Source organism: Barbus barbus, assembly GCF_936440315.1.
Source record: "Barbus barbus genome assembly, chromosome: 1".
NCBI lineage: Eukaryota > Metazoa > Chordata > Actinopteri > Cypriniformes > Cyprinidae > Barbus > Barbus barbus.
The window spans coordinates 43,609,703-43,632,522 of record NC_136729.1 but is presented as its reverse complement, the minus strand read 5'-3'; the positions used below and the strand labels follow the sequence as shown (position 1 = coordinate 43,632,522).

Here is a 22,820-nt window from a genome sequence, read left to right as displayed (position 1 = left end):
GTTACTTTTGTAATTTATTTACGCCGTTACATGTACCTATTTACTCCCCAACACTGACAAAATCATATTTTGGCCCAAAATCAAATGGCCTCTAAATTTTGTATTTGAAATATTACAAAGATATTTGTTTTCTCGGTCAGCATTACTATTGAGATAAAATAGATGTGGTATGCTTTAAAAAAAAAAAACTACCAGCTCTTTATCACTGGAACTTGCTTTTTTTTTTTCATTAAAATGGTTCGAGGAAGTGAGTGAAAGCTAAATTTATTGCAGTCTGTGTTAGAAGATGCGTATAAAGCGAGGATCTTTGCAGTTATTGATATAGTTGGAGCTGAGAGTCCTGGGAAGTCCATTTAGTCTCCCTGTTGACTGTCGGCCAAATGAGGTTTGAGCTGACATGTCATAGTTTGTGAAGTGTGAGAACGACTGAGGATATCATTTCAGTGCGTTATATTGATATCATTGCTTCAAATTGCTTATTTTTTTATGTATATATAGTTTTGGAAGGCTTTATGAAGCTAACACATGGCGGTTTGTGTAAATCCCAGACAGAACTCGGTGGCACGGCAGGCCAGAGTCAATAATGTCGGCTGAAATCAGGTTTCTAACGGTTGCAAGGTTTTAAAGGAATCATTATATACTCTCGAATTTGACATTGTACTTCTTGGCACTAAGTGACACTGCTTTTTATGTGATGTGTGACCGGTTTTAAAAGAGATGGCATCTTTGTTTAATGCATAAAATCTGCGAAATATATGCAATGATGTAAGTGTAATATTCAATCCTCAAGTATAATCCAGGTTGTATAAACTTTGTATAGTACATTTTAATATCGTATGGCCGTACCAATATGTATTAATTCTTCTCAGAAGCCTTAGAGTTGTCTACCCAAAGTGCTCCCTTAGACTACCCTACACCTACCTGAACTTTACAAAGCATTAATAACTATATTTTGTTGCATTTTTATTTGTACCCTTTTTTTAATAAAAATAGATTTGTACTGTATATTTGTACCTCTCTGTGAACTACTTAGGGCTGTTTTGTTTTATTTTTGTTTTCCTGTTTTAATTCTATGTAAGGACACAAAGATATTGTATTTTTATTGTTACAGCTAACTTCTTGGAAACATTGCATTTATCATGTTTGTTAAGTAAACACAATATAATATATCTATATAATATTAACATGCTGGCTTGACGTCTGTTTTTTTCATATGCATTCCATTCGATTAGTAAATGTAATAAATTCTAAATAGAGTTGTAAAAGTGCATTGACGCACCTGAAGAATACAATGCAGAGTTTAATATTAGATTATGATTACAATAATACCCAATGTATTATGCATTCATTTAAAAAAAAAAATACAATTCTTGAGTCTGAATGTACAACTTGTGTATTGCTATTTGTTTTGTTTTTTAATATTACACATGGGGGTGAATTATTTTTGGTTTTCAGCATGCTTCTGAAAATAATTAAGATAAATGAGTCAATGTATTGTGACCAAATTTCAGATTAAATGCATTATATCATCTTTTTATTACAGTAGGGCCTGAAAGTCTGAGACCAAATGCTCTGTTACAAATAATATTATCAGCATGACAATTTTTGAATACCAGATTTTCAGTGTGGTCTCAGATGTTTTAATCTCACTTTACATATACATTTTTCCAAGAGAGGAAGACAGAAACAGACTCGTAGCAGTAAAGTCAATGTTTATTCCACATTCTGTTCCTGCTTTTAAGATGAGCATTCAATCTGTTAACCCAATAACAGAGCATGGCTTTCTGAACAGGACCATTTGGCTTTGTGACCTTGTCACTTTTATTAAGTTTCATTCATTTTGGCCTTTTAGATTTGTAAACATTATCATGAAAATACCTAGATAGACTGACAAAAAGACAAGTCATTGCTGAACTCCAATCCTTAATGAAAAGCTTGTATAAATGCATTTAGAACATGTAGTTTATACCATGCAAGTTCCATTTCCAGGGGTTTACTGACTTATATGCACAAACATTATTAAAAGAAAATGGTTGTTTAATACATAACACGTCACATGGCAATGCATACCACTAAAAATTCTAGTTTAGGAATAATGCAGACTAAATAGGGTTAAGGTTTGAAAATACTCTTTTATATTTTATCTTCAAAATAGACAATGCATCCTGCCAACATCTCTTTCTGGAATACAGAGAATCATTTCATTTTTCTCATTGCATCAGGATGGGTTTCCACAACTTTGATGCTACTGTATGAAATAATTCAGTGCTTTATAATGAATTTCAGGGAATTGGTCATAAATTGCATTGCTCTTCCTGAATGTGCATACATCAACATCAACGTGGTCCTTATCAAGGGAGTAACTGAAAACAAAACTAAGGATGGATCTGGTGGTCGAGGGTTACGGATTTGAGGACCAATGGCTTGACTGTCAAGAGTTGCCTGAGGTTTGTGATCTTTGAGTCCATTTACTTTCATATCAACTGCATAGTAGTAATACAAAGTTTGAGTACAGCTCTCAATTGCATAGTGATGCTTCATCACATGTACATTAAATCCTTTCTTTTACTTAAGGAGCCCATCATTAATACTTCACAACAGCATAAACGTGGGACCAGTATCCAGTTGCCTTCAACTGTGCGGGAAAGCTCAGCTGCTTCACTTTGAGTATTCGAGGTATCTCTAAAGAAGGTAATGACAACATTGTGAATTTAAAACACCGAAATGTGCGTCATTCACTGTAGTAATAAATAAATTGTAATAAGTATTGGAATGAAATATAAGATATACATATCATACACAGTCTACCCTGTTTTCAAGAGGTACTTACAGACAGTTTTAGCATGACTGGCCCTTCCGTCCAAAATGAAACGCTGAGAAGTGAGTAAAGTTTCAAGGTGACGCGTGTAATGTTCTCTCAACTTGTAGAGTGGTTCTTAAACTGTTGTTTGTGAGTTTAGTCTATAAAAATGACTTGAATAAATAAAAGCACCAACATCGAATTAACCAACCAACACTAACACTCATTTTATGCTTAAGTGTTTGTTGTCTGTTGTCAAGTGTACGTAAGCGTTTGTTTTCCAGTTCTTAGGTAGCAAACAGTCGGCTCATCAAAAGAAGGCTTCTCAAAAATTTACTGTGGCTCATGACAGAATCGGTGAAAAGGGCATTGAATGACACCTCCGAATGAGATTTGGTGGTCTGCTTTTGTTGTTTTACTCAAAGTGGTCAACTCAAAAAGTTTAAGAACCACTACCATAAACACTGCGGTGCTTTTGCTTTGTTTGTTGGGCGTACCAACATGTCAACTTCTGAATTGGTTAGAATGTTTGGTGGGAGTACCTGTTTGGTGAATAATGGAAGACAGGGGACAGTGTTTGGGATGCAAGTGTTATTTTGGCCATCAAATGTTGAGCAGAAATTACACACTTCACCTTTAAATAGCGTGAAACATTTGCAAATGTGTCTTTACCTTGTCATTTAAATTTTTACATACATATGCAGCGTCATCACTGCTTCATATAGGAGGGATTTCTCTCTGGAAGTGTTTGTCCTGATTGTTTCATTGTACATGCATTCGCTAAACCTTTACATCATTGCACATCTCATAGAATTAGCACACAAATTCATTTAAACCATTAAATATAAAACCAAAGCACAACTTTCCAGTGACAAAGGCAACAGTTTGAATTTGTACACTACTTATGTTGCCACAGAGATCGAGCACACACAAAGTGCCTCACCATTAACAACTAGCATTCCTAGGTCCAGTGCGGGACCACACTGGTTTAAAGAGGTAACATACACATTATACAGTACAGTAAGAGCAGCAGAGAATGGTTGGTTAGTTGAGACGTCATGGAGTTGCGTAATATCCATATCGACATTTTGGCTCAGGTGAGGAGTTTGCAGTCTGAACAAGAGAAAAAAAGGCCAATGTGACCAGTAAAGGTGAGTAAAATGCAGTAGGCCTATATGATCTGAGCAAGTGGTGATGATAATGAGGAAGAGGAGGTCTCCTGCTCCTCTTGTGTTCTCAGGAGGATGCCGGTGATCCACACCATCCCTGAGTTCTTTGACAAATATCAACCCGTGTAGCATTGTGATAAGATATAAAGCCTTTGGGAGGTCAGAGAAGTGTGTCTAAATGTGCTTTGAAACGGATACTTTTAGTATCTAACAGTATATCCGCAGAAATGACCTTCCTCTTTTAGAAAAGGACAAAGTCTCCAATAGAGGCCTTGTCCCAAATGGCACCCTCAGCCCTTGAAGTCTTTTGTGGAGTCCACACTTAAGTGATATTATGCCAGACAGACTGTCAGTTAGTTGAGCCAGTCCGGGCTCAAATAAAGGGTGCACTGAGGGACACAGTGGCTGCAAAGGTGATATCCTTGTAAATCTTGACAAGTAGGACACCTTATGGTCTGCATAAGCAAAGACTGCAAGCCCACTTAGATTTCAGCATTTGGGTCAGCGGCATTCGAACAGCATTTAAATAAAGTGTTGTTGTTTCGGTGAACATGTAGGTCAATGGGGTGTCCCATACCAGGGATGTCCAATCCTGCACTAGGACGACCAACATCATGGAGAGTTTATCTCCAATCTACTCCAACACACCTGCCTGGGGGTTTCATGTAACCCTGAATACCTTGATTAGATGGTTCAGGGGAGCATTCTGGAGGATGAACCCTCCAGGAGCAGGACAAGAGGACTACACCCCTGGACAAGTATATGTGTTGGCATAGGGAACATGTAGTCAGTGTGTGGACCTGCACAGCCCCTGTGGTTCCGGTCAAGGCCACAGGTGTGACTAGGCCATGCAAAGATCCCATGGTGAGGTAGTTTGTTCTGCGAGTATGAGCTAGTAGTGACCCAATCTTGGGTTCTGGGAGGTGAGCCATAGTTGCAGGTAAAAACTGTGGAGTGTGGCTACACATCTCACTCCTGTCACTGTAGGTCCGTGTGCAAACAGAGAACCTGTTTAAAACAAAGTAGACAAGTCTCCTAAAACATGCTTACTGAGAAGATTTGCAATTCAGTTCAAAAGTTCAGTTAATTATGTTACAGAAATCCATAAAGGGTTGTTCACACTGACAGCAATTAAATAATTGGAATTTGGCAAGTTGGCGTGGTCTTGGTCGCTAGTAGGTGTTCCTACTTGACTGATAGTGATTGTGGGACTCTGGTTTCCTCTTCTGACTACCAGATGGGAACATTATCTGCATGATGCCTACTCTTCGTTTGATTTTTCACTGACAACGTGGTTAAAGGGATGAGGCCCCCTAGAGGGGTTCTTTGCCAAGCTTTAGTTTTTAAGAGATTTATTTCTTCTTGCTGTTGACTACTCTAATCTGCCACCCTTAGGGGTTCGAAACAATTGCCTTGTCTATCCTGTAGAACCACTTCTGTACTCAACTACAATATCTAAGTGTATCAGGCAGTGGAACCTGAGCTTTGTTGGATACACTCCCACTGGTAGTCACCATGTGTGTTGCTGCCTGTCTGCGTCAAGTTGAATTCTGCACAACATTGTTGCATTGCAACTCATGGTCTTTCGTGTTGCCTCAAATCTGTCTTCATTCATTCATTCATTCATTCATTCATTCATCTGGTGCCTACGACACTGCAAATCGCTGTCAGGGTGAGCACCTCCTTGCAACTGCAAGACCATAACCTTCTCATCACAACTATGGTCAAGATAGTTATTCTTTAAGAATGGCGAATTCTTAAGTGTTGGGCTGAGAGGTGTGTTTGGAGCTGTGCTTGTTAGGGAAGCTTCATAAACAGTCCATTGTCCATGGAAGGGACGGACATGGGAAAGGAAAACTGGAATAGACTCATATCAGCAGTGAGCGCAGCCATCGCAGCAGGGTCATGCTCAATCTGGTTTCTCAGCGATGGGTCGATCTTCTCCAAGCGCCGTTTTAGCCTCTTGGCCTCCCTCTCACGGATTAGTCTTGCCTGCCTCTTCTCGGGCGTCTCGTTGGCCCGCTTGAGTCGCATGGCCTCCCGGTCTCGCTGCAAACGACGTGCCCGCTGTTCATCCGTCTCCTGCATCCTTTGCAGACGCTTTGACTCACGGTCTCGTAAACGGCGCATCTCCCGCTCCTCTGGTGACTCACATGCCCGCTTGGTCTTCTTGGCCGTTCGTTCCCGTTCAAGCCGCTGCGTCCGCACCGCTACGGGTTCGTTCTTCCTACGGATTGCCCATTTCCGCATGGATGGCGACTGGGCATCCACAAGCTGCTGGTAGGCTATGCAGCTGTTGCAGACCAACAAAACCCCAGCTGGGTACACGGGCATAGGGTTCATAAGGTCTGGAAGAGGCGGAAGTCCCGTGCTGGAAGGACTGAGGCTGTCAGAGAGTGAGGGAAGAGGAGGTGCAGAAGGGAGAAGACCATCTGCCAATGAGGTCAGTCCAGGACCAGGATTTGTGTTTGGGTTAGTCATTGTGCTTCTGGGTAAAGAGTTGGACATGGCACAGGCCTCACCCTCACTGTTGATCTCTATACTGCTTGTGTCGAGGAACTCCTTCAGCTGTTCTCTACAATTTCAGACCAGGAAACGGTTAGAAACAACAATGAATCACAGCATCCTAGTAAATCATGTCTTGAGTAAAGAACTGACCTGTTGAAGTTGTTGGTGTCTGTGAAGCGAGCCCCACATACGGCACAGTTGGACAGTCGGTCCTCTGAATGGATGAGAAGATGGCGACCAAGAGAGCCTGGAGAACTGAGAGCTCTTCCACAAACAGGACAGATATAACTCTTACTGCCACCCACAGCTGTGTGCTGATCAAAGTAAATAAGGTACAAAGAGATTTCATACATTAATTCTTCTCAAATGAAGAGACTTCCAGTCCAAAAATTCCAGTCCAGGAACAGTCCAAAAATTAAAATGGTCATTATTCACTTTTGTTGTTCCAAATCCATTTGGCTTTCTATCTTCCAGACGATTTTAAATAATGTACTGGTCATTGTTTCCAAGCAATTACAATAGGGACTAGAGCTTTCAAGCTTCAAAAAGGGTGAAAAGTAAACATAATTTGATAAGTCTCCATTCATTATAAATGGTTTGAAAAGATTTGAAAAGGGTTACATCATTAATAATTTCCATGCATGGAAGAAAGTAAGTATTACAGGTTTGGAACGGCATACAATTGAGTGAATGACAAAAGAATTTTCATTTGAACTTGGAATATATTAAGCAACTTTTGCATAGATTTTTGCCTGATTTCCAGTATGGAGGAGCCGAAAATAAGAGCCAGTCTGCAAATTTTGGGGAACCGCACACATATTTCACAGAAATTTGTGTAGTGTGCGATCGACAAAGACTGCGATTTTTCGCTTCAGATTTGGATTTCATCCGGTCTGAGGTTATAAAACATGTTGTGAGCCAATTTTAGTACACATACAGTTTTTATGTCACTGCTGCTTGAGTTTGTGTTCAGAATGATTTTAAAGTCCGTTAGTGTGTGATCTCCAGTTGTTTAGTGTATGATGTCTAGCCTTTGTCTGTTACAGTTTACAAAGTCAGCAACTATATGTCGCCTATTGTTTTAGTCATACCGTGCATTCCAGCTTTTAGGTGTGCTTCACAATCTGCACATCATTGACAAGCTCTGAATGTAGTTTGAGTGATTTGATCACAAAACGTTTTTGGACTCCAGTACACATGAATTTAGCAATGTCCACTTGTGATTGGATCACCCAAGATAGATCTTAATACCAGGTGTAAAAAGCGTCTTAAGGCCCTGTTTACACTTGGTATTAAGATGCATTTTGGTCGACCGTATCACAAGTGGACAATGAACACACACCCGTTTACACCTGGCGTTTTAATCTGTCTCTTGTCCACCAGTGTTAATTTTGATTTAGTTTGTCATAGTCTTTTGACTAAAATGCCATTTAGTTTGTCATATTTTAGTTTGTCTAGTTTTAGTCGACTAAATCTACAGTAAATTTAGTTGGCTAAAATCTAATGGGTTTAGTTAGTGCATTTTTCAAAAATTTCCAAACTCATTATATAGGTTTGATTGTTTTATTTTTTATCACGATAGACTGCAATTTAACTGCGGTGACACACAACACGAAGCACGAGTCCTTGTACGTCTCGCAATGATTACATGTGTATTAGGTCAGTATTAGGAGAGTAGGCAGCCTTTTGTGGCTGCTCGAATGCATTCGACCACATCAGCGTCTACACCATGAAAGCAATCCGGTCGAATGCGTTTTCGACTACCTCTGGAAGTGGTCGAAAGTGGACGAGCTCAAAATGATTCACATCCCATTTACACCTGTATTTAGCGTCTACTTGTGATCCGATTGACCAAAACGCATCTTAATACCAAGTGTAAACAGGGCCTTAAAGATACAATAGGCTTAGGTAGTGGATCCTCACCTGGTAGACGTGTGCAATGAGCTGATCTGGGCTACTGAACTCCAGGGAACAAAGAGGACATGCAAAACTGCCCCCCTGGTCTGTCCCCTCCTCGTTCTCCTAAAAGACATAATGCACCAACAAACAGTTAAAACGATGAGTAACAAGGCTTATTGTCTGAAATGTAGGGTAATATTTTTGTATATAGTATGATTGCACACAAGTGACTGTTCTCTGAAACTGCTGATGACTGTAGCTGTGGATGACTGATGCGACACTGGTGTGGTATGGCAGACAAATTAATGCATAAGCCCTCGTGACTCATTCCAACTGTCGTGTCAACTGGGTTTCTATACAGCCATGAGTCACCCTACAAAAATATCTATCAACCCTTAAAGATGCCAGCAATCGTTGAGGTGGGATGACACAGAATTTTGTCATGCTTTTCACCTTAAAATTGTATTAAGTCACACAGACTTGTAAATAAAATGACAATCATGTACAGTGGCCTTCAAAAATTCCACATGCTTAACTTATTCAATTATCAAATCAGAATGGAAATCTGCTACAAACAATACATCTTTGGAGTAGCTTAATATATATGTGTATGTATTAGTGTTATCAACTGATTAAAAAAAAAAGAACTAATTAATTGCGTATGGATTTTAGAATTTTTTTCTAAAATTAATTGCGATTAATCCCACCAAACATTTAAAGTTTTTAAATATACTTTTATGCATCAATCTTCAAATGAATATGAAATGATACAGACTACAGCGCGCGCCACAGTATTTGTGTGTGCAATCAAAGAGCACGCGTTACGAGCACAGTACAAGGGCTGATAGGACAGGAAGATGAGTTTTTACTGACATATGGCCTGACAACGTCTCAATATTGGCAGATATATATATATATATATATATATATATATATATATATATATATATATACACACACACATATACAATTATATAATATCCAATGATAGCTTCCTCCAAGCTCTCATCTCAATCCAGGGACCCACTTTATATTAAGTGGCCTTAAATACTAGGCCTATGTACTCAAAAAATAAGTACATTGTACATATTGTATTGCAAAATACTTTTGCTGCTATTGAGGTGGGATACGGGTGAGGTTAGGAACAGGTTTGGTGGTATGGGTAGGTTTAAGGGTGGGTTAGGGAGTAAGGGATGGGTCAACAGTGTTTTTACAGAAATTCAATAAAGATGTAATTACACGCAGGTATTTTTTTAAAAATGTAAGTACAATGTAAAAACATGTATGTATACAATATAAGCATTGTACCAAATTATTAATTTAAATGTAAGTAGATAGTAGTTAAATCCACTTAATTTAAAGTGGGACTGAAAAAAATGTATTTGTACTTTACATTATAAATATTTTATGCTTTGATAAAATGGGCCAAAATCACATGAAAAGCATGTAAAGCTGATAAAAAAAGAAATTCCCAAAACTTTTGTGTAAAACGAGTCCACAAAATACTAAAATATGGGGAATGTTTTAATGTAATTTGAAACACATTTTTCAATCTGTTTGTGAATTAAAATTAAAGAACTAGTCAAGGCTCTTTTTTTAATTTATTTTTTTTAGTTGTCTGAGCATTGTCTGTGACAATGTTGTCATGCAAATCATGATAACAGAAGAATGCAAGATAATCACACAACCATCTGCTTCTTACACTAAACCTCCATCACTCACCTCCTTGACGTCATCATGTAGTATGGGGCAGTGGCTGCTCTTATTACTCATCATGCTGTCATCAGCAGAGGCATTTGAGGAGTCGTCTTTATCAAAATCACTATCTCCGTCGTCTGGCAGCATAGGGGAAAAAAGTTCATAATGTTATCAATGGCTCCATCACTGGTCACATTGCTTTTATGTCTCAACACTACAATCACAGCTGTCTTCCTGTTTGTTTTTTTATATTTTATGAACAGTAAGCAAATGTATAAATAATTTCATAGACATGCAGTCGCGAGTTGCCTCTGAAGCCGTGTGTCTCACCACTTGTGCTGTCTTGCTCTTCAGGTTCCTGTGAGTTGTTGCTATGGCATTCCCCGTCCTCAATGAAGTCATCTCTAGCATCCATCTCAAAAGTGTGCTGCGGGCCGGACAACCCAGTCGTGTGAAAAGGCCCTGTGAGCGAAACGACACGGTCACTGAGAATGCCACTATATTTCAAACTAGTTTTTAAGGGCTTTCCTGCTTTGGTTGCTAGAGCATTGCTATGTGGTTTCTAGGGTATTTTGAGAGTTTCTGGGTGATTGCTAGGTTGTTGAATACAGGCCCAACTCAGGTCGCTTCGTAAATATAAGATTGTTTTTGTCACCAAATATATACGATTTGAGGCATCATTCATGCGTTTTCAACCAAAAATGACAATTCTTTCATGTTGTTCTAAAACTGTGGAACACAAAAGACATTCAGAAGAATCAATCAGGTTTCTTTTGCCCATACATTAAAATTCAGTGTTGTATAGACCCCAACGTTCTTCAAAATATCATGCAAACACCCATTCATATTGTAAAATATTATTTAGGCCAAAAGGTGGCTACACGAAAGACCTGTATTCTCACAACAAATAATGCCACAGGTATCTAGTGTAAATCTGAACTATGGATGTTTCTATGAAAAAAAGAAATAGTAACACTTTCTATGAAGGCTGCATTATAAAAGTATTCTTAAGGCATTATAATGCATGCACACTGCCTTATGCATGATCTCATAAACAGTTATAACACACAATTCTTAACTATTTGTGGTTATAATTATTAAGAGTATGATGACTTATAACACACGTTATATCCACTCATGTATAGAAAGTCTTGTAAACATCCAAAGGCTTTATAATGTGGTCATAATATGTATAAGTGGCATTTGTCTGCTATAAATAAATAGAAACGGAATCTTCTTTAAACAGCCATGAATGGGTTATATAAGAAATTTGCTTTAAACATTTTTATTATAATGGCATGAAAACCACACAACTTTATTCCAGATGTAAATGAGTTACCTGTGCATGAGCTTAAACTAATGCACTCAGATAAGTTTTATAAATATAATAAAGTAACTATATTGTGAATAAGATACACACTTGTAACACCCTCCCTTAAATTGCTATTTAAATAATAATAAATGAAAGATTTTTAAGTTCCATGTCCTGTCATCTATTATTCAGTTACTTTTCCCATTGTTTTAGGTTTTTGCTGTATTGAGATATTTTAGTTATCGTATCAAAGTCATCATTTTGTTATCGTGACAACACTGTTACTATTATTCAACACATTATTGGGATCTTTGGGACAGGTCTTACAATAAGGTTCCGTTATTTAACTGCATCAGTTCATATGAACCAACAATGAAAATAGCATTAAGATTTAACAATACATTATTAAAATCAAAAGTTGTATCTGTTAATATTATTTAATGGATCTGACTTAAACTAACAACAAATAGTTGCATTTTTTAACTAAATAACAAATAACTAAGTGTTTTGCTCACTATTAGTCAATGCATTAATGTTTACTGTAAAGTGTTACTGTTTTTTATGTATATAAGGCATTATGCAAGCGTTATAATGAACACCCTTATAATGCATTATCAATACAGGCTTCATAGGAAAGTGTCACCAAAAAGACTCCTAGATGTACATCAAAAAGCCCGAATCTGAATAAATCTCACTTCAATTTTGAATTTCAAAGAAAGACGGACCGCATCAAAAACGGAGGCCAGAGCTGCGGTGGTGTTGTGCGATCAGAACAATAGTTGATGCTGCATTAACACATTACAAACACGCACACTCCACCTCAGGCTCACCAACCCCCACGTTACACGCTCAACTCAACATACACTGCAGTCCCAGAGGAAACAGCCTGCATCTCCTGCGTGCCGAGTCCATGCCTGTGAGAATCATCTCCTCCAGAAGCACTCCATACGCCCACATGGAGATGCTTTTCCCTCTGCATGCATCCCATTATTACTCCATCGCCGCCATCCACCAAACACCTTCTGCGAAGCTGCTTTAATCAGTAACATGAATGGCAACCAGCATGCCAATAAAACCAGGTTTTATGCTTTTAAGTGCCAGTGCAACACGATACAGTGTTCTGGAAGGTTGATGAGGTGTTTTATCGTTCGTCAGGAAAAAATGAAAGAGTCTGATCTCTCATAAAAGTAACACCTGATTTGGCATATTGACTTTCTGATAATACTGTTTCCAAATCTCTACTCTATTTCAACAGCTGTTTATATTATTTTATACCTTTAAGCGAAACCTCTGAGAAACTCAATGTTTTTGAATGATTCAGAAAAGATGAATCACTCTCTGGCCAATTTTGATATGGAGATCAAGGTTAGAATCATGCTTTATGGGTATTATTACAGCACACAGTGAGTGTACATTAGTAGTGGTGAAAATAGGTTGTTTCTTTAAGATACAACTTGACATTGATTTTCAAAACCATCGATACAATATTTGCCGACACTTCAAAACCTTCTGCAATACGATTACATTTTGATAACATTCAGGAGCCTGCGACTGATATATTGATATTATGTACCTATTTTACGCAACCAGTTACAATTTCTTTAGCTCACAAATGCAACCAAAATATAAGATGGACATTTAATTGAACTCCTGTATCTAACATCACATCAACAACAAAAAAATCAATCCACACAAGATCATCAATCGTCTGACGACAGCTCTTCCTCGGCTTGAACAATGACAAGTCTTTCAGTCTTCTATGCTCTTGTATCCCTATTAGGACACAGACAATAAAATAAGGTACTCCAGTTGTTCAAATTATGCATTACATAGCCATTTGATCAATGCATAAATTTGACTAAAATCCTTAAAGGGATAGTTGACCCAAAAATGAATGTCATCATGTACTCCGCACCCTCATGTCGTTCCAAACCTCTGTGACTTTCTTCTAAACACAAACAAAAGATATTTTGAATGTTGGTAACCAAACAAATCTAATGACCATTCATTTCCATTGTAAACTCCTAAAAATAAAGGTTGTTTTTTTTGCCATCAATGGTTCCATGAAGATCCTTTAACATCCATGCACTCTTAAATATAAGGCTTCCAAAGGATGCCATATAGAAAACCATTTTAGGTTCCACAAAGAACATTTCAGTGAACATGAACCATGATTTTCTTTCTTTTCAACAATCTAACGAACCTTTTTTGCAATGCAACCTTTGTGCAGAGGAAAGATTCTATGGATGTTAAAAGTTCTTCTTGGAATGCGTTTACTTTTTAAGGCCCAGTTTACACTAGTGCGTTTTCGTTTTAATCGGTTACACTACTCCGGCGTTTTCGAGGTCGAAAACAGAGACTTTTGAAAATGCTGCAGACCCCGTTTTAGTTTGTAAACTCCGGGGTTGCGTTTCAGTGTAAACGGACCAAACGGAGACTTTTGAAAACGATGGCGTTGCTGCCCACATTCTCTCTACGTATCCTTGATGACGGTGTAAACGATAACATCATGCTCATTACTGTACCCATAGATATGTCAAAGACTATAGAATACCCAAGATGTGTCACTCGTATAGTTTTGAAATGCAACGCTCAATATGGCTGCTCTATCGATCGAAGCCCCGCCTTCTGAGCCAATCGCGCATCACTGCATCTGCCGTTATAAGTCCCGGTCGCCTTCTGAGACGTGCACCTAGGAGCTGCACTTGCATGCCTGAGAGGCGTTTCAAAGATGGCCACCGCGTGACATGACTTGCCTTAAAGGGACTTTGGATATGTAAAGGTAAGATTAACCCTTCGACCGCTCTAAGCACCATCTAAATAATAGGGAATCATATCAATGGTTGTTCCTGCATGAATAGTCATGTGACGTACGTTTTCGGTTGTGTAGTGTGGACGGAGATCGTTTCTGAAACGCTAGTGTAGACGAGGATCGTTGTCATTCTAAAATGCCGTTTTGAAACGAAACACTAGTGTAAACGGGGCCTAAGAGAGTAGAATCTTTGCATTCCACAAAAGGTCTCTTTAGTTGGTTCTAAAATTCTTTTATGGCATCGCTGTGAAAACTCTGTTGTTTAAGTGTGTATGTACAAAAAAAATAAAATCTGAGACCTTGCTCAAGAGAAGAAAGAATGGAACTACATGAAGGGGAGTAAATAATGACCAAATGTTTGGATGAACTCTCCCTTAACTCTATGTATAAGCAATAGTAATAGTGATGCTTGCCTCTGATCAAGGCAGCTGATAAACCATGAGACCAAGAGGACTACAATCTGATTTTATAATTGAATTGATAGAACTTCAGCAAGCTTTAGTCTACATTTGAGCTCAGACCGTTTCAGGAATGCATCCACCACATGTTGTTTTCCATCTGAAAAACAACAGCCGACTACTAATCACCAAGAGCTTGCACCCTACACTTTCCCAGCATCCTCAGGATGGTTTCAAAGGGTGTTTGGGAGCATCTACAAGGACAGAAGACTTGCATGAGGGATATCAGCGTTTAACTATTAACGGATACAACAGAGCGGCTCCACGGCAGTCAGCCCGTGATTGATGCAAGAGCGTTTCCCATCCCCCACTGCCAGTTCTGTCTGTACATCTGTCTCTCCACCCTCCATCCGTCTTCTCCTCGCTCCCCCCTCTGTGTGCCACTGTGATGTTATCTCAGAGTCTGTGTGTCTGTAGGCAGGAGGTGACGCAGTGTCTGTCTGAATCCAGACAAAGAGACAAACTCATCAGCCAACAGACACGAGAGAAAGGCTGAAGTCATTGGAGGGGGTGGGGGGGGGGACAAAACAGACAAAAAGAGACTAAACTTAACTCAGATGCCAAACAATGAGAGCACTCCTGAATTCAAACCATCCCACAGCCTTTACAAAACCACCAACCCGACAGAAAACGGTACAAATCCTGAGAACGGGCAGGGGACGGGGCCCTAGCATGCTGTCTGGATTGGTGGGCTGGAAGAATAGTCATAGACGGACATCAGATAAACCCAGACAAGCAATTCAGGCCTCACTTTGCCTAATTGACAAGATCAGTCTTACACGTTCCCATAGAGTAACATTTCCCATAGTGCACCCCACTGTGTCTGCTAGAGTCCCTATTTAATAATAGCTTGAGTAACATTGTAGTGCCGTCAAACGATTAATTGCATCCAAAATAAGTTTTTGTTCACACAATATATGTGAACTGTGTCTATTTATTACGTATAAATACACATACATACACTATATATTTATAAATGTTGAATATATGTATTTACATTCATTTTATATATAAATATTTTTAATATACAAACACAACATTTGTTTCTTAAATGCATGTGTGTATTTATATATGCAAAATAAATATAAACCGTACACTTATGCAAACAAAACTTTTATTTTGGATGCCACGAATCGTTATAACATTTACAGTAACGTCTCTTTCACTTCCATCAGCTCTGAAAATCTTTCAATCGTAAATATGAGACACACAGGATTTACTCTGGAACTATTTTTGCTAGTTAATTTCACAAAATATTACAACAGAAACAGCAAGACATTATTTTCTTTTACAGTGTAGTAGTGCGTGTATATGATCAAATGTTAGATATGATCAAAAGTTTGATATATATATTAAATATTATATATATATATTACTTTCTTTGGTCTTCAGTCATGTGACACCTTAATAAATGATCAGTTTTATACACTGTCTGCATCGTAGCCAACTCACAACCTTTCAAAACATCTTTGGAAATTGTGTAAATCAACCCAAATTAAAATAGTTAACAGTCGCATTGCATTATATTATGGAGTATGTGTCCCCCTATAAAGAGAGAATCACAAGCAAATATATGCTAATAATATATAATAACATAATTTTGGATGAGAGCCTCAACATATCTGAAGCTGAACTGAATCATGAGGTTTTGGTGATCATGAGCATATATTTACCTGCTCTTTGGATTATTTGATGCTGATTGATCAAAAGAGAAATTCAATAACATTTCTAAATCATAATAAATTAATGTGATCGTGTTCTGTCACTCCACTGTCTCTACAATGAAATTTCATGTCCATGTATTGATTAATTGGTAAGTAACTGTGTAATAAGCAATATAATGCACGTCTGACAGCCAAACAAGATCTAAATGTTAGAAACTCTATAAAGGACTATTTATATTGAATGACTTTTATCTCTTACATTTAAATGCATTACTACAAAAGATATGAGTTAACATCTTTATGTTCCCAATGATGAAAACAAGTGTGAAAATAAAAAAATTAAAAACTGAAATAGGAAAAAAATATTTTTTTTGCACACACACACACACAAATAGAGCCAATTAGGAATTTTCAGGTTATCAAACATTATAGATGTGCAGTAGAAATCTGTTTTCTTTTCTTGTACAGGCTTCATTGCAATAGTAATGTTGTGGTGCAGGGTCACATAATCAGGTCAAGCATCAAACACCGAGGCTATATAATCTTGAGTATATCCTCTAGATTAGGGTTTAAAGCATCTGATATCGTGGATATATAGTGATGAGAGTTTGTGGACGCCTGGCCTCTGGCTTCAGTAAAATGCGGATGTATGACTGAACGAAAGCAAACAACTCAATGCCACTCCATTGAGACACGAACTAGTAAATGAAAAGTGTTTACAATACCTGGGATACCTACAATTGACTTTGAAAGGGTTGGTCTGTTTGCGTCTTGACATATTATCCCCCTCCCGGATGAAAGAAAGTCGAATCTCTTCTTTGATCCGACTGATGTGGAGATGCTTTAGCAGAGCTGAGCACCAGACGGCGCGATCAGCTTCATTTGACTAAAAGAGAATTAAAGATCGCTTTCGCGCAAACAGGCATCTTGGTCTCGGTCGCGATGAGAGCGAGTTCATGTCGATAGAGCTCGGTTTCCAAACATAAGAGATGAGAGGAGCCGGGCAAATGCACTGCAGAGACTCCTCACCTACATGCATTTGTTTTTTTTTTTCAAGAAGAATGACTAATATTATCATCTCCCTCCCAGTCCAGCAACGAAACACGTGTGTTCCTGCAGGGGGCGCTCTGCGGCTCGGAAACACGCTTTCCCATTAACATGCATTGAAATCTCAGAACGTGTTTAGAAACATCTATTCACGTGTAAACATGGTCATTTATATAATCTAATTTGAATTGTTTTTACATGATATACAACGGAAAGTAGGTCGCAGCGTGCTCTGCAGAAATATTATTAAAAATCTAATTTATCGACTCAACGCTGATTGGTTGATCCTCAACAGCGCTGAGAAAAGTAACAGTCGCCACCTGATTGAATCAAAAGCTGAGAAACACTGAAAATGTTATATATTTCTACGCAGTGGCTACTATATTGAATCCATTATACATTTATTTTGCTCTCTACTCAAAAAAATATTTTATAAACACAAAATACTTGTTGCACGTGATCGATAGCAGATGCAAGTAAAATGGGTTTTAAGGAGCCAAGCAGTTTTGTAGGCCTTCAGGGAGCTCAAACTTCGCGCATTTGATCAATTAGCAATCACTTCACAGCCGTTTTTCTCCACCCCTCTTTTAAACACAGGTTTTTTCACAGATTACCTTTCTAGCAGTTTTTCCATTTCTGTGATTGGAAGCCTGTTTGGTTTGTAAAGGAAACAACGAGAGGCATTGTGGGATACACTTGCGTGTATGTGTTTTTTCTTCAGTTATATGTATTAAAACAATACATATATCTGATTCAAATTTAGGTGCATTATGCACCCCTAGTGGTGGAAATGTACCTTTGGGTCCTGGTATGGTTTAAAATGACATCCTGATATTTTCCCATAGCATTTCACTAAAGTACTGATTTGTGCTAAAACGTCATATTTCTGAGTGAAAAAGCACACTTGCATGGGGTGATTTAATTGCTTCAGAAGCATTAGGCAGTCCATGTTTATCTAATATTCAATGTATAACCCGACAAGTTATAACTCGAACCATTTGAGGAAACTATTGCCTTAAACCATTTAAGATATGAGTACTATAAACTCATATACACTGAGTTAAATTTACTTTTTAGTGTGTGTGTTGGCTAATCAATTATTACAGTAAATTAGATACTAAGGGAATACATTAGTGCAAAAAACAGCACCTGTAAACTGACCCAAGACTTAGCAGACATCATCTTCAGATGCAATTAAAACAAAGTTAAAGATAATGTTCTCTCTTAACAGAAAAGATGGGGACAGCCGGCTTGATCAGGCTCCCTTTTCTAAATGCAGTAAAAACATTTGTTAGTGTATGTCACCAAATATCACCAAGTTGACATCATATTAAAATGTTCATAAATGACAATAAAGGTGTGTAGGATCAGAGAAGTGTTTATTCAATAAGGTATGTGCCTATTTAAAACACAGGATCGCCATTATGGAGAGTATCACGGCGTATGCGTGTGTGTTCCTCTGCATGTAAACAAGGCTCTGTGCATGCATGCTCTATGTCAGCAGCACCATGCACATGCATTGTTTACATATAGAGATACTCTCGATAAGGCATGATTTGGAGGAGAAGAATTGTTGAATAAAGTTGTTTGTTTTCTTTGCGCACAAAGTATTCTCGTAGCTTTGTAAACATTTCAGTTGCCTTGCTGTCTATGGAGGGTCAGAGAGCTCTTGGATTTCATAAAAAAATCTTAATTTGTGTTCTGAAGATGAACAAACGTCGTACGGGTTTAGAACGACATGAGGGCGAGTAATTAATGACAGAATTTTCATTTTTGGCTGAACTATCCCATTAAAGTGACAGTTCACCCCAAAATTGAAATGATCATCATTTACTCACTGTCATGTCATACCAAACACATACGAATCTTGTTCATCTTTGGAACAAAAATGAAGATATTTTGAATACTCTCTCACCATTTGGTCAATCCATTGAAAGTTTAGGCAATCAATATCCAGCTTCAAGGAGTACATAAAGACAGTTTATCCATATGAATAAAGGGGTTTCATTCAAATCATAAAATGAACCGAGAAGCTTGCGCTGAGGATTTTTTTATTGTGTGTCAAAGCCTAAATTAAAAACTTGTTGAACCTTGAAAATAAAGATTGCCTAGACTTCCAATGCATAGACAAAAATGTTGAAAGAATATCAAAAATATATACATTTTGTCTGAAGATTAATACAATTAATTCAAAATGGGTTTGGAACAACATGAGGGTGAGTAAACAATGACATAATTTAATTTTTTTTAGTGGACAACTCAAATGTTCAACTGTTTACTCATTTATGCTGATCTCAGCTAAAAGTTTAAATGTTCCCAAGGAAATATAAAGTTGTCCTGAGTCTTCTTTTCAGATAGTAGTAGATCTACCAGGATCAAAGCATTAATGACTGGTGACATTATTGTCCCTGAAGACAAAACACAAAATTAGGGAAATTCAACTCACAATTAAACAACATTTATGGACAGCTTATTTTTATGAATTATAATAAGACCATTTTCAACCACTAACTTAGCATTGGCAATTACCTGACATCTATCTTGTATATATTGATCATTGTTTGAATCTAATATTCACAAACAAGTATAGTATCGCTTCAGAAGACTTAACGTTTGTGCTGCTGGTCATTTCTGATCATCACTGCATTTGTATTAATAGCAATTCATCAAAAAATAAAAACTGAATAACAAAGTATTTAAATAAATGTTTATAATGTGACAAATTACATCTTGTACAACACTAAAGCCCATCCGTTTGTTTAATGTGAATTCTACTTGCTTCATTTTAGGCTTATATTAGTAGGGCTGCAAGATTCTGATTCCTGCTTCTGGATTCGATGGGATTCAATTCCAAGAATCGATTCCGCTGTTATTTTCACGGATTTGCCCGTGAAATTAGTCATAGCTCACTGCTCAGCATTTATCGCAAGCATTGAACAAGACATGAAGTGTCTAAAATAAATGTGCACAAGTTTACTTTGACTATATGCTAAACTGAAACAAAATAACCAGAACATTAATATAATATAAATAAAAAATGATAATATTTTATCTCACAACTCTTGTTTTATCGAGCATGAGGGAGGCGAATGGTGCTTCTCAAACAGAAGGCTCCATCCTCAATTTCAGATCATCTCAGTACCGACTCCTTTCCTTTCAGTTTATTTTCGTGAATTTAAGCGAGTGCAGCCTTTGTAGGATACAGCCCTCCGTTTGAGAGGCACCCATAGATAAGCTTTGTTGAACTGAAAAAGCTCTGAATGAGGAGTCGATTCCTCTCGATTGGACCTTTGGAATCGACTCTCGATTCCCAAACACCTCGGAATCGATTCCCAGCCCTATATATTAGTTTTGCAGCTGTCCTGTTGCCAATGTCATCACACCACCCCTCGCTGCCTTTACTCTGAAAAGATTGATCTCAAAAGCATGACAACAATTTGTTAGAATGAATTTTAAACAAGACGAGGAGCAAATAACAGCCTAAAATGTTAACTAAGGTTCACAAAACAGCTATTATAAACGCACCTCAGCCCCGATTTTGTGATCTGCTGCATAATTTACCTGTACCTTAAGCTTGTTAAAAGTACAGTTATGTGCCTTTTGCTGTCAACACTGATTTTGTACCTTTAAATTAAAACAAAGTTCCACAGTTGTCACCTTAAGGACCATATTCTGTACCTTACAGGGTACTTTCATGGCAAATGCACCTTCAGAAACGATGTTTTTCTGTGTGTACATGCTTTAGTAATACTAAACTACCATAACCCTTGTGCGTCAATAAAAAAAAGTTACACAGGTCCATAGTGGACAAAAATGTCCATGTCAAAAAACTGTCATAAAAATTTGAAGCTCGGGAGCACAGAGTTAAATTTGGTCTCATTTTAAAGAAGACCCATAGCAGATTATTGCTGAAATAAAAAAAAGTTTAAAAAGTGAGACCAAATAGAAGTTAAAACTCTAAACCTGCTAGAAAATCAAAGCCATAAATCTAAACAAGTTGTGTTCCAAATTTGAGGTTGATATCTCAAAAAATTAGCTTTCAGTAAGATTTTGTTTGGGCGCAGTACCACATTTTCCCCATTAGATGCCAGCAAAACTCCACTGGTGCACACAGTGCTTGGATTTGTGATTTACAGTAGAGTTTTTCTCTCAAATATTACAAGCACACACACACACACACACACACACACACAATTTTTTTATGACACACATACCAACACACCCACACAATTATAGCTGCATTATTTATCCAATTGGCTCTATAATATGCAGAAGCAGAAAACAGGAATATAGCTTTATAGGCCAAACCTGAACAAATGGCACCATCTGGTAAAAAAAAAAATGTAAAGCCTTGCCAACAGAATGAAAGCCTATTAACAAAAGTTGTATAATTTTACTGTTAAACGGCACTGCGATTAAAAATTGCAATCACATTTTTGTCCAAAAGGTCCTGAGAGGAACAATTTTTTTGTACCTAGTGCAAAATAGATTTATTAAAGGAAATGGGGGTGAAATAGTAAAATTCCAATAAAAAAAAGAAAAAAAAAAAAGCTGTTTTTATATTTTAGGAAGATCATATTTGGGGGTCCTTGGCATCAATCCCTGTTTTAGCTGGACACCTAATTATTATGACTTCCAGGTGATCTTTGAATAACTTAAGCAGTGATAAAAGCCAATTATAATATATTATACAATACAACATAACATTATCTAGGCTATTTTACAATATGAAAGCAATTTATTTGATTTTGAAAACAACGCGCTGTCTTTATAATATCACAAACGCAATATAAATGCTTTTTTTGTCTTTATAAATGAAAATATCTGCTTTTATGTTAAGGAAGGTCATCATATTTGGGGTCTTTGGCATCAGATGCTGTTCTAGAAGGACTGATCATTGCGACACTTGTTAGAAACCTCTGTAGTGCCAAACTTCACCGGCTGAAGGGCCCCCGGCTCCCTGAAGAGACTCAGAGGAGTGACTCCCAAAGGAAGCGCCTCGACACTGCGCGGGGTGACGTCATCACTGACTGCCACGAGGTGCGCGAGGCGCTGACCGCAGCACGCCTCTTTGAGCGAGTCATCCGCCGAAATGACACGTAGCCTAGCTTTAAAACACAACTATACTCCACGAGAGAAAAAATCCCCCAGGATTTTCTAATAGTTGTCCTATCTTAACAAAGCTTATTTATTCAGTTGATGTATAAATCTAATTTGTTTTTAAAAATCGACTCTTATGATTGGTTTTGTGCTCTGGGGTCACATATTACTTTATACTAAACCACGTCTATGCAAGCCATTCGACCACATTTTTAAACTCATATTGTCTTTTTAATGCACGAACAGGGTAATAAATGTTGGCGATGCTCACAGCATCATGCACTTCTATCTAGAGCAGGTCGCACCTTTTTACACCGCATTTGAAGTTCTGACCATCGGTCATGTATCCTTCC

At 37.8% G+C, this 22,820-nt stretch overlaps 1 protein-coding gene across 1 annotated transcript; it reads right to left on the bottom strand.

The window, feature by feature from the left end:
• Positions 1-1,696: 1,696 nt before the first annotated feature.
• Positions 1,697-17,443, bottom strand: LOC306872509 (zinc finger protein 821-like). The gene is made up of 6 exons (XM_079421103.1): positions 17,059-17,443; positions 10,405-10,536; positions 10,099-10,211; positions 8,401-8,499; positions 6,628-6,791; positions 1,697-6,544 (listed from the first exon to the last, which is right to left on the bottom strand). Exons 1-6 carry the CDS (start codon positions 17,096-17,098, stop codon positions 5,767-5,769), a joined length of 1,326 nt encoding a protein of 441 aa, XP_079277229.1. The 5' UTR covers positions 17,099-17,443; the 3' UTR covers positions 1,697-5,766.
• Positions 17,444-22,820: the final 5,377 nt, after the last annotated feature.

Excerpts from the sequence above, each read along its gene's own strand:
- LOC306872509 (XM_079421103.1), bottom strand. The coding sequence starts at position 17,098 with ATGTCAAGACGCAAACAGACCAACCCTTTCAAAGTCAATT. Across the intron at positions 10,212-10,404 it reads AGAGCAAGACAGCACAAGTG|ACGACGGAGATAGTGATTTT; the intron begins GTGAGACACACG and ends CTATGCTGCCAG. Across the intron at positions 6,545-6,627 it reads GACACCAACAACTTCAACAG|AGAACAGCTGAAGGAGTTCC; the intron begins GTCAGTTCTTTA and ends CTGAAATTGTAG.